The sequence below is a fragment of the Phoenix dactylifera genome, chromosome 16 (genome assembly GCF_009389715.1).
Source record: "Phoenix dactylifera cultivar Barhee BC4 chromosome 16, palm_55x_up_171113_PBpolish2nd_filt_p, whole genome shotgun sequence".
Lineage (NCBI taxonomy): Eukaryota > Viridiplantae > Streptophyta > Magnoliopsida > Arecales > Arecaceae > Phoenix > Phoenix dactylifera.
In genome coordinates this window covers 11,565,394-11,578,896 of record NC_052407.1, presented here as the reverse complement: position 1 = coordinate 11,578,896, position 13,503 = coordinate 11,565,394, and the positions used below count along the sequence as shown (strand labels likewise).

General features: G+C 36.5%; 1 protein-coding gene across 4 annotated transcripts in view; it reads left to right on the top strand.

Annotated features, from left to right (window-relative positions):
• Positions 1-13,503, top strand: part of LOC103705736 (probable cyclic nucleotide-gated ion channel 6) — a 30,971-nt gene that overhangs the window by 16,082 nt on the left and 1,386 nt on the right. For all 4 annotated transcript variants that reach the window (XM_008789577.3, XM_008789575.3, XM_008789578.3 and 1 more), the window contains 3 exons: positions 3,717-3,929; positions 11,177-11,481; positions 13,341-13,452. In XM_008789577.3, the coding sequence (XP_008787799.1) occupies positions 3,717-3,929; positions 11,177-11,481; positions 13,341-13,452 (630 nt within the window). The remainder of the gene's footprint in view (positions 1-3,716; positions 3,930-11,176; positions 11,482-13,340; positions 13,453-13,503) is intronic.

Here is a 13,503-nt window from a genome sequence, read left to right as displayed (position 1 = left end):
CTCTTTATTTCTGCATATCCTTTCAAGATTAAAATTATACAATTTAGGTTATAACGTCATCAATTGTTAAAATAACTATTATGCCTTCAGGAAAGATGTACACTCATTGCATTTCCTCATCTCTATTCTCTATAATATTTTAAGGTTCTAGCCTATGCTTGACGCCTTAAGCTCTTGATCCTTGATGGAAGTTAATTGATGGTTTGGATCAACCCATGAGTGATACTCCTAGTGTCATTATGTTATCTATAATTAATTGAATTAATTTTTTGTGCGTTATGCTTTGAAGTGCCTTGAGGCTTATGCCTTGTTAGTTTAAGCTAAACAACCTTGCCTCTATTTTTAACCTTTTAAATTTTTTGAGAAATGCTTTTAGGCTTGTATAGCAACTGTTGGTGATGTGGTCATCTGGGATGCACTTTGCTCAATAAGTTTGGTTATATATTTCCTTTTAAATGTTTAGCATAATGACCAATCTGATCTTTGCGTAGTTGTCCCATTTGTTTCATTTTTTTAATCAAATTTCCCCTATTTCTTTTCGCGTCAGAAACTGCTTTAAATTTTAAATCATTTGCCTATTACAGTCTTCTACATTTGAAGTCTTGCATGGGGAACTGTAATCAGGCCAAACAACCTACTTGACCTACTCCACAGTCTATATTTTTTTGATCCATAAGGGTTTTGCTTAAGCATGGTTTGGATTCTTTCCACTGGGAACTCTGGATCAGCAGCTCAATTTATAAATCAGTCAAAATTATACAAGAAAAATTTCAATCTCTTGGTACTATGTTTTCTAACCCGTCCAGCAGTTCTGTGACCAGTGCTTTGTCATCCATGGGCATCTGAACCTCTTGCGTAACTTTGGTGCTCTACCTGTAATAAAAGAACTGGGAAGTTATATTTGGAAAACTATTTGCATTATGTAACTCATTTTATGTAACATTAACTACATGCCTTGTCCCATCTGTATGGCATTAGCTTGTGGTTTGAATTAAATGAAGTACATTTTACAATTGATTTTCATTTTTGACATCATGTTTTAGTTGATGCTGATTTTTATGCCTAAAATGAATCTTGCGTAAGAGAGATCACTTATCATGCATAAGAGAGATCACTTATCATGAAACATAGATGGCTAGTTGTTAGCAGTGCAATCTAAGCATGGGTTTTATGTAGCAAGTTGCACCCATCTCAATCTTAGAAATCAAACCAAACAGACATATTGAAACACAAACTTGATTTTTTGTTTTGGTTATGCGTATATAAAACTTGAGCCAATCATCTTTGAACAAGAAGTATTTGTGAAGTACCTGAAGATTGCCATTGTGCAAATTACTATATTGTCTGAGTGTTCTGCCCATTCATTTCCCCTTGTTTTTACCTATTATAGAAAGAAAAGGCTTAATTATTCATTGCCATCTATCCAACTGACTACCAACTAGTGATTATTTTATTTTATGTGTATATTGATGCAGACTGGGTGCTTGTGGAGTACCTGAAAATGCATGAATAGGAGTAACTTCTAACATTGTGCTAATGTATGGTCAGAATCAAGGTCCGCCGTACCGGTCCGGATCGGCGTACCGGTGGCCGGACCGGTACGGTACCGGTCCGGACCACTTTCTTTCCCATCAAAAAAAAAAAAAAACCACAGCGAGGCGCTGTGGTTCCCCCCCCCCAAAAAAAACACCGTACCGGTGCGAACCGGCCGGTTCGCACCGGTACGAGGCCGGTACCAAGCGGTACCGGCCGGTACGGTCTCCGTACCGGCCGGTTCACAGAAGAAAACCGGAAATACCGGTTTTCATCTGTGTCCGGTACCGGTCAGGGACCGGACCGGTACGTACCGGCCCGTACCGGCCGGTACGGACCGGTACGGCATTCCTTGGTCAGAATGATCTGTGTTGGTTGGCATGCCTATATTGTTGGTTTCCTTCTTGGTTAATCCTAATTTAATGAATTAAAAAAACTACTTATTGTGACTATTACTAATTTTCAAGTACTTTAACAACCTCATGTGAAATTCCTGTGACTTATGTATAACTCACACATAACAAATCTATCTGACTGATTTTCAAGCCATTAGGCTGTACTTTTAGATGTAAGAGTGTTGTTGATGCAATTTGGATGATGTAGTAGACTCCCATTATTTCCAAGTTCCAATAAGTGACACCAAATTCAAACTAAAAGCTCTCTCTTTCTGATATTGTCTTGCAACATTATGTTACAGATAATATGTGTTAGGAGGCTTGGTTAGTCCGCATTACATTTTCATTGGCCTACTGAAAAATGACAAAATGCCTCATACGCGATTGGGTAATACAAATGCATTCTTCGGTCAGAGCAGAAAATATACTCATATTAGAGTAATTAGCCCTACTGCCCTATGCCATCAAAAGTAGATTTGTGTCAGATGCAATGTTTTAGAAGTGAGTTTACATATAAAAAGAATACCATAGAGGAATTGGTTATGTTATGACATATTTTACTTCATAGTGAGGATTCAACCTTGAGTACTGACACTATATTGATTCCCATGCACTATGGTCAAAGGGCAGAGCCATGTTAGTCTGAAATAGATAAATACTAACAAAAATAGATAGATAGGTGCATACTAACAAAAATATCGGAGTTGGGGGACCAAGCCTGCCCCCCACCCCACCAACTGTGGCTTCCATAGCATCTGGACTCCTGCAAATGTTAAATTATGGGAGCTTTCTTTCAAAAAATGACAGAGTCTAAGATCTCATGATCAGAAAATGAAAACTCTTTACTTCATGTTAGGAGTCTAAATCTTGGGACTCTTTCTTTATTGCATGTTATATAACTACCAATTAGAGGCTACAGATCTGATCCCATTTATTTCTCAAAGCTTTCGATGTCTTTCTGGAGAAAGGTGGGAGTTCCTCCAACAATATGCTTTTTTTAAGATCATGAAAATAGTTTGTGTCCATACATATAGGATGAGACCTTTTGCTGACAACTGATCACACTTATTAGTCTGTTATCATATTTTTATTTTTTTTCCTTTCATGTCTATAATTTCCAATTCGATCTGATATCATTAAACTGAATAGCATTTTAAAGGTAAAGATTAAAAGTAAAGAAAAAACAATAGAGTAAAAGATCAAAACTTTTAGTTGTTAAATGTACCATATAATATATTAATGTACAATATATGTACCTTATGTATATGCATTTATGCAATATAATAATTTTCTTCTAGGTAACTCCCACTCCCACCCCCTGTGAGTGGAACCCTGGTTCTGTCCCTTGGCCATGATATGATCCTATATGGGGTCACATGCCTTGATACAATTTTGTACAAGTGCACCAAAAAAATAACTAAAATAAAAAGTGCTGAGTGTTAAGGGATTGATATGGAGTTGATATGCCTCAATATAGGGCATGTTGGTTTGGCTTATTCCAGGCTGTACCGGCTTCTCTTTGCCAGCTGAGGGCTGGTGCAGTACACACTGGCGGATTCAGGGCCCACACACCTGGTATTACAATCCTTGCATTTTATTGTAGTTCTATTGTGACATTTAACCACAATAATAGCTTCAATTTGTGGAGAATTTTAATAGGTTTTAGTGGATTCTAGAGTTTTTTAAAATGCTCACACACTTTATTTAATTGAGCTTTTAACATCATTATATATTTTTTTCTTTTTGATAATTTTTCTAGACTAATACTAGTTATATAATCTTCTGCAGATTATAGTTTGGAAATTCCTGAGTACTTTAAAAGGTCCAGATGTGATGACTGCAAAAAATGCATTGCTTACTATTGTCATGCTTCAACTTCTTCCCAGATTCTTCCGGATTGTCCCATTAACATCAGAGTTAAAAAGGACAGCTGGCGTCTTTGCTGAAACGGCTTGGGCCGGTGCTGCATACTATCTACTGTGGTATATGCTTGCTAGTCATGTAAGTACAAATTAGATTGGTAGACTTTCTGATTCATGATGACTTTTTTATGTCATGTATGGGAGTTCACTATAAAATATGTTTATGTGTGGAGGTTCAATGTAAAATATTTTTTGGAGGTGATGTGTAAAATGGCCCAGAATCTCCTCCAATCCCAGTATGGAATAATAGATGAAACATGGCCATGGATTTATCTTGTTGATTCTTGTATGATTGGGCTTATGTTTGAGTTTCTTGAACATATCTGTGCCTCAGAAGTTAGTGCGATTCTCCATATAGAACCATGCCTCCTTCCCACCTCATCTAGACCCATTTTGAGTAACAGGTAGCCATGGAATGTTGCCCCTTGATTGTATGCACTTAAATTGGTAATCAGCAAAATGCATCTTCTACATATCTGCTAACCTTCCACTATTCATGGCAAGCTATTCTCCTGTCAGGAGTTGCCTTTACCATGAAGTTGGCATTAATATAGAGGGTTGATAACTTGATATTAGTTTTGGAGCTAGTTTAGAAAAATTTATTGACATATGATGGATCTTATCTTTATCTGCAAACCTACCCTTTACAGATGACATGGTCTTGCTTGCTTAACTGAAGCATCCCCTTTTCAATTATATTGCAAAACAAGCATTGAGAATTAGAAGCATCTTATCACTCGAATTTAGGAAGAGTTCAGCATCTTACATTATCATAATTGTGGTACTCTGATGGAGTTGCATAAGCCAATATTTTGAGTTGTTGGAGTGGGACCAGATAAGCAAGCTAGTCACCAGTAGGTTTTTATCAGAGAGAAATAGGCTATTTACTTAATTACAGCCTAACTTATTAATTATAATGCATGACCCTTTGAAAGGGTTTTGAATGACACCTAGAAGCAAAATAGATGATAAATTTAATTTACGTAATCCTTGTCATCAAGAACAATCATTTCAAGAACAGCCCAATGAATCAAGGTAGACCACAATTTTTTAACATGATAAACTTGATCATAGTGAACTACCATGAATCAACTAGCACTTTATCTTATTATGGACCCTGAAAGCAAGGTACTGCTTCAGGGAACTAAAACATCAAAAGTTATGGTTCTTCAAAGTCCCAAGTTGCAGTCAACCATGAAAGACTTAAAAAAAAAAATTAGGCATAGTTTTTGTAATAAGCTTCTTCAGAATAGCATAGCTAGTAAACATAATCCTAGACCTAAGAATTCCTAATTGGTCTCAAAACAGTAAAGAAAATACAAGTCAAGTCAAAAGGATTCAATGCCACAACAGTTGAAGTAGAATTTGGTCATCCCTAATATCCGATGGAGGGCATGGTCGAACATATTGTTGTCATTCCGGATAGGCAAGCTCAAGCAATGGACCTAGCCTACTTTTTAGGTAATTGACCAAGGGGCAAGGCAATTGCTTAATTAGCAGACAAAATTGCTGTAGTTTTTCAATGTATTTCAATAAATTATCAATTTGACATGCGTAAAGACATAAATGGTCAACATAGAAAACTAAAAAACTTACAAAATATATTCAAATATACATTAAACATAAATAGAAGTTATTAGAAGTAATAGAACATATCATTGATATCTGAGCTTAAAAAGTAGTATAAGCATGAAGTTAGGGTTTTGAATGAAAGATTTTGTGCCACTTTCTTAGCAGTCAATCTTTTTGCCCTATCTCGTTTTGCTACACTTAAATATTTCATTGATCTCCAATCTGATGTATCCCACTTGTTATTAATTTAATTATGTGTTATTTATTAAAAGAAATTAAAAGAAACAATTCCTATATCCATATTCTCATTCAGATAAACATGCAGAGTGTGTGTAGGCACGCTTATACTGTTTATAGGCATAGACGTACCATATGTCTTTAATAGATTTTATGTATGTGGACATATGTGTATTTATAAACGTACACGTGTACCTTTGCATTGATGTATGTAGGGTGCAGTTCGAATACAGATAGGGCGTAAGAGTGGACTTTACACCCACCTCTAGAATCTAACATTTGGATGTGATCTAGCCTAAAATGCCCACAAACAAAAATTCATATGATATTGGATAACCTTTGCCTACCTTTGCAGTTACCATAAAATGCCCACAGTCTGAATAGACAATAGATCTCGAAATTAAATGATATTTTTTTTGTTTGTAGGTATCTTAAACTATGCATATCATATCCAACAATGTAGATTTTCATTTGCAACCACTGTCATTGAATTTGATAGTGAAGTACTCTCCTTGCTCCCATGCACACATATATGCATGTATGTATATATGTAATTAAATATAGATAGACATGCACTTGTACATGTGTATATATTTGCATATGTGATCTTCCACACAAAGGTCACCTAGGCATCCAATGGCCCATCTATTAACCAGACGGTCACCCATAAAAAGCTATGGTCCTACATGCCCTTACATGGACTCCATAAGCATTTCCTTTTTTGTTGCAATTGATGATGAATGCATGCTAATGTAGAATAAGCTTTTGGAGCTAGGATCTAATAGGGTTTAGGAAAGTGCTGATTGCTGAACCTATAGGTTGCGGGAAACTCAATGCAGCCCATGAGCATTTGATACTGCAAATAAAATATACACATGCAGAAGTGAATTTTGAATCTGAACAGTTCTGAATGTTCCTTTTTTTTTTTTTAATGTCAGTTGGGATAGTGAGAAAGAGAATAGAAGGGAAAAGTAGGGGTGGTAATATACTCTGCCCCATCAAGCGTCTGACTCGACCGGACCTGACCCTAATAGAGTGGGTTTTACCCAACCTGTTTATAATTAGGACAAGGATGGGTCTTCATTCTAAAATCTGCAGTGGATCTGGGGTGGATGCAGATAATGGCAATATCTGCCTCCAAGGTCCGCTGAACTGAGCCGAACCAGCTAGTTTGAGGCATATCGAACTAGACCGGTTGATTACCTTCATGATTCATTCCTTGGTTCGAAACGGAGGGAGAGGGAGAATGAGAGAGAGGAAGAGAGAGAGAGGGAGAGGGAGAGGAGGGAGAGGGAGGAAGAGAGGGTTTGAAAGTCCTCACTGATACATGGAATGAAACAGGGGATTCCATATTTTTTTTTGGCCGATTGTGAAACTATTTGCCAATTTCAGTTCGAAATTTGCAAAAGAAAAAAGCAGATCCCTATTTCGAAATGAAACAGAGGATCGCTATTTTGATGAGCGCTTTCGAGCCCTCCCTCTTGGCCTCTCTCTCCCCTTTCCTTCCTCCCTCTCCCTCTCCCTCTCCCTCTCCCCTTCTCTCTCTCTCCCTCTATCTCTCTTCCTTCTCTCTCCTTTTCCCTCTCTCCCTCTCACCAACTCTTCTTGTGTTGGCACGCCTCGGAACGGCACAGTACAGACCCATTCCATGTTGAACCAGTCGCTTGTTGTTAATCCCTCCAGTACCGATTTGGCGAACCTGGCTTGCCTTGAACTTGATTCGATTATGTATAAGCCTTGATGATTATGATGATAATGGAAAAGAAATTATTATGATCGATCATGAGAAAGATTAATAATGTAAAAAGCAATAAAATGTATGCTTAGTTGTTCGTTTTTCTAGTTGATTGCTCTTCCTAGTTTAAGAGATATTTCACCTCCTAAAGAACAATATTTCTATTTCTTGTTTTTATTATTATTAAAAATTTGGTTTGTTATGTTCAATGTCCTTGACTCTTATTTTGTTTAATGTTACGTGAAGTATTGAGTTTTTATATTCTTTTTTTTATTTGTTTGATTTGTATGCAAAAAATGATTTTTCAGTTTTACCCACCCTGACCGTCCCAAGCCGCCCCATCTAACTCTACCCTTCTAACCCCACTTTGAGGCGGGTATGGCGTGGGTATAGAGTGGGTCTGGGTATGTGGTTCCCAATTGTGGAGCGGGTGTGGGTAATGGCCTACCCGACTCATACCCATCCTGTTGCCTCCCTAGGAAAAAGAGAAGAAATAGGATTAAATAGAGGATGAGATGAAGTGTAGAGAGAACAGAGACATAAATTAAGGAAAAATCCTCCAAAGTGAGCTACTTCATTCAAAATATTTCATAAGTCCTAGAAAATACATTATTCTCCATGGAGATATGCTTAAGGACACTTGGACAACCTCAGTCTGTTTATTTACCATGAAAGGATTCCCAACTTATAGTGGACCACAAAACTTTAATTTACACAATTAAGACCTTAAAAAGGATGCTGAATCAACTGAAAACTCTATTTTCTCAAAACTAATTGCATCACAAAATTAACAAAAAAGTTTCCACAAAATAGTAACATTTATATTTCCATGGAAGTACTTTGGAATGTAGAAATAATGATTGAAAAAGCTCTGCTAAATTAACCTAGAACTAAATGTGATTTGTTGGTTATAATCGTATTTCATGCAGATCTCAAAAACATTAGAAAAATAACCTTGAAAGTTAATATGAAAATTGATAGAAGTAAGATAAAAAGCCAAAAAACCGAGACTAAAATATAATTTTCTGCAAATAAAGTTATCAAAATCCTGATTGTGTAAAAAGCTTTAGTTCATCTGAGTTTTGATTTGAATTAGAATCTTTATTCAAACATGGATGCCAGAGATGGGGATGAACCTAAGGAATATGGAACTAAGGTTCAATAAATTATGTGGCTGGAACCAGATTTCTGTATTGCTGTCTTTTAGGGCTAAGGTCTGAATTTGTTCCAAGTGAACCAGCAAGGTTAGTTTTTACCAGGCATTTGTAATATTTAAACTTTAGGTATTCTGCTGACTTCTATAAAATTGGGGGACAATAGGGGTGAAGAGGTGGGAAATAAGCATTGGGTGGTTTGGATTAATTCTTGAAAGATCAGGGTTTCAGGTCAAAAGAATGGCAGGCTAGGTTTAGTGTTTTAAACTTTTAAGGATTAAAAAAAAATCAGAAAAGAAGACTTTGACATAGATATCAAGAAAAATAACAAATAGAGAAAAGGTGAAAAATTAGGTAATACTTAGTGGCTTTGCACCACTCTAGGTCTCATAACTGGGCTTTGAAGATTTTAACTTCCATTGCAGAATGACACCACAAGAAAGTAGAAGCCTTCAATTCTTAATTCTTAATCAACTAATAGAAAGATGGAAAAATATGTCCTACTTATTAACTTATAGGCTGATATATATGTTAAAAAAATTAAAGAAAACACCAAACAAAATTATTCTGGGCCCTTACCACTTCAATTATTAAAATACTTAACAAGGTTCACCATCTCTGTACCGGACCCTATACTGAACCCATTCTATTACAATGTTGGTATGCGGTTTGGTATGGTATAGCTTGGCGTATCGAGTGTTGTTATGATACGGTATAGCATACCGGTTCGGTACCGGTATGTTCCTTACTGACCGGTACACCACGATATTGACTAGTACGACAAACCTTGGTACTTAATGTTGTGCCCCATCTTAGTCATGGTATGAAATACTGTAGTATCATATCTTACCATGTCATATCAGTGCTAGCCAAGTGGTAGCTATAAGATGAGAAATGGGTACATGTTTGTCTTTATTGGTTCATGCTGGTGCATGTATATCTATCATGCATTGTCACAGATTGATACACAGAATGCAGAGGTACATTCATTTATGTTATGCCTGTACATGCCCATCATATTACATTCTATACAGTACAGACCGATGCAATACAGCAGCTAAACCTTTGGATTAGATAAGGTAGAGTGGTGGTTATTAGGGTCGGCAGCTTCAGGGCCCCATAAAATAGCCGGCTGTCAAGACCAATATGGATAATGACAGGTGATTTTTTTTTTCTAAAGCCTTCTAACAGCATAAGAAATCCCAATAATGCCCAGAGAACTCTCATCCTCTGATATCTTTGATTGAATGTAAGATCTCTTATTCACAATCCTTCTGACTTGGGACTCCTCAAAAAGGTAATTCTCAAGAGGAGCTGGTCAGTTGAATGGCTCTCCAATTTGTATGCAAACATATAGGGCTGCCCAGCCTAATTATTATCCTATGATCACCGTTCGAAAGTCCTAAGGTAATATGGGACTTATTCTTTAGCAGCATCACACCCCTAAGAGCTTCTTTAGTTGATCAGGGTTTGCCTTCTTACCCAAAGTAAGACTTTTAGTCCATTTAGGAGGCCCAAACTGATCATTGTTTAAAAGAATAGGAAAATGACCATATTCCCTTCTTTCTCCTGTCCTCTTGCATCGTTTTGTTCTTTTTCTTTTTCGTTTTTTCTTTTTTTGGGGGGGCGGGGGCATGGTGGAGGCTGCTTTGTGAGGCCACAACAAATAACTTCATTGTGGTGATTATTATTATTATTATTATTCCAAAGGAAACTGTATTTGTTTGCCAGAAACTTCTGAAACATATTGAATCTTTAGGAAATAAGTTTCGTACATTTTGCCTAAAGCTAAATAACCTTGGGCAAAATCTGAAGCCACAGTTCTACTGGATTGAGCAAAGATGTATGGGCAGTATCATTTTATAATGGACTTCATCATCAATATACACAAAATGAACAGAACAGACATGCAGGGTATTCTGTGTATTATTCATTTCAGTTTTCACTTATATAATAAATAATAATTAACTTATTTCTATTACTTGCATTTATATGGAACGAAATATGTCCCTCTTTATTAAGAACATAAAAAAGTCCTAAAAATTGGCTTTAGGTTTTTTAAATTATTTTTCCATTTTTGTTTCTGTTTGAATTACTTGTCATCAAAGAATTCATCATATTGACTCTTAAAAAAAAAAATAATTCATCATATCTGAATATGAGCATGTGCATTCACATCTCATGTTTGCACAAATGTATATTTTAAGGTTAGCATATACTCATATCAATGTGCGTTGTATCGGCCCAAACGGGACGGTACGAGACATACCATACTGTACTAAATTGGTACCGGTACTCGGTACAAGTGACATACCGACACTCGGTACGCCAAAAAATTCCGTACCATATTGTACTGACGTTGTCTTAGTGTGGCACTGGTACAGAATTCGGTACCGAGACGGCAAACTTTGACGTATATACTCGTGGAACTGCCCCATGCAGACAAAAAACTACATTCAAAGGATTTTTTCTTTGTAACTATAAATTGTCTGATAATAAAAATGCTCTTGGGTCTTAGGTGTCCGCTTATGTGCCAAGTGACATTATTGATACTTATGCCGTTATTGTTATTAATATTATTACAATAATTTTGTTATTAATATTATTATAATATTGTTGTATTTGCAGATAGTTGGTGCTTTCTGGTACTATTTAGCCGTGGAACGTGAAAATGATTGCTGGCGTTTAGCTTGTAAGAATTTTGGAGGGTGTGATGCATTGTACTTGTATTGTGGCAGCGAGGATTCGGAATCTTTTGCCAAATGGAAGAATGTTAGTCAGGAATTTACTGACAAGCAATGTTCATTGGATGATGATAATCCACCATTTAATTTTGGAATCTATAAGCTGGCCTTGACATCTGGAATTGTTTCATCATATAAATTCGTTTCGAAGTTTTTTTATTGTTTATGGTGGGGTCTGCAAAACCTGAGGTAAGCCCCTTCTTTTGCTATTACTTCCATAGAAAATGATTAGCATTTCATAGTTGCAGTTGTAGTTGAGCCTTTAATTTGATTTGTTTTATGGCATGGACTATCTGTCCATCCACCAATTGGATTTGTTTGGGTTAAACAAGCAAGTTTTCTAAGCTTTTTGCGACAACAAATTCTATTGTCTGTTATATAATGCAAAACTGTGAGGCCATACGCTATTTGGACATAGTATGTTCATACTATCAACTTTAAAGGCTCATTAGCCTTATTTTTGCCAATGACTGCATAAGAGGTAGTATTTTCAACATAGAAGATCTGATTATACATTAACCCGTCTTAGTGCGCCTCATTATCTCTTCCCATTTTTCTCCTAATGTATTTTAGAGTATCATATGCTGGTAAATGAGTTCAGCTCCCCCGCAATCATTTCCCAGGTAGTTACTGTTGTCCTAACTTGTTGGTTTGGCTGAACTAAACTTCCTTAACTTGGAACTTGAAAGCTCTCCAAACATTGTCTCAGCTTTAGAGTCAAATCTGCCCTATTATTTGTCATGGATAGTTGAAGGATGTTATGTACACAGGTGCCACTTGCTTATTTGTAATTATTCTTGTTGTAGTTTTTGAGATTCTTGTGCTGATTCCCTGTCTATCAATGTGATATTTGGTGTAATATCAGCCTCAATTGTTTGTTTTGGAACCATTATAATCAGATTAGACCACCGTGGCATTGTTATTGGCCAGATAATGACTAACCTTGTTTTAATTGCATTTGAGTCCATCAGCAATCTCATGGGGTCATGATCATAGGCATCTTAACAAAACTAGAGGTGCAAGGAACATACTAGGTGCTTTATTCTCCCAATCCAATTTATCTTTCTTCATTTTTCTCAACCCATTTTTCCTCCTTACTGACATCATTATTTAGTACTATATTTCCTTTTCCTCCACTTTTTAACTCCTTAGGCAACAAATGTTTCTGCAGTTCTGTGGATGTTTGTTGCACCATTTAATCTTTGAGGTTATTCCATGATGATTCATAATGCATAGTAGACTTCGAGTCACTGCATGTCTCTGTCCTTAGGTCGATCATCAACCTTTCCTTCCATTCTTCTTGTCTGTGAGATCTATATGGTAGTTTTTCTGGTGCGGAAGGTCTTCACTTCTGCACATGCAAAGTTGACCGGAAGAGAGTGATTTCTAATCTCTGCAGAGTTGAGTTAGGAAGAAAGTGATTTCTAATCTCTCTCAGAGTTGAGTCAGAGAATATTTTAGGATCATGGTTGGCCGTGCTCTATCATCTCTGGTAACAAATTTTATCAGAAATTGCAGATCGGTGTGATGGATGAACCGCTCTATTGAGCATAATGAAATCTTTTTAATAGGTCATACGCAATGGCTAACCAAAAAACCATGTAAAATTAGAGGACATGTCGGGACCTGCTTTTTGATGCTTGCTATTACATTTGACATTGCATCTACAACTTATTCATATGTTTCACCTGCTTGAAGTCATACAAAAAACCAACATGCAGTATCTTATGCATTTGGGGTTGGCTTTATGTATCCTGTTAACCTTTATGATTTCATTTGCAACATCTTCCTCTCCTTGTTAACCACTTCACTACCTGAAATCAGCCTTCCATTTTTATTTGGTTTTGTGATCACATAAGTTAGGGATTTGCATAGAAATAAAATATGCACTCGCATTTAGAAAATGTCATATAGTGTTTTATGTTTGCAGAATGAGATGGATAACTTCAGTATGGGGTTTATATATTACATTCAGCATGCAGAATTTGTCTAAAACTGACCTATATTGTGCTAACTTGTTTTAACTTCTGCTGTAATGCTTGCAACAGTACCCTTGGCCAAGGACTACAAACAAGTACTTTTCCTGGAGAGGTTATCTTTTCTATAGCACTAGCTATTCTTGGACTCATTCTCTTTGCACTCCTTATTGGCAACATGCAGGTATTTTGATGCTTTATAGTGCCGCACTGGCATTGGTTAAGATCTGAAAAG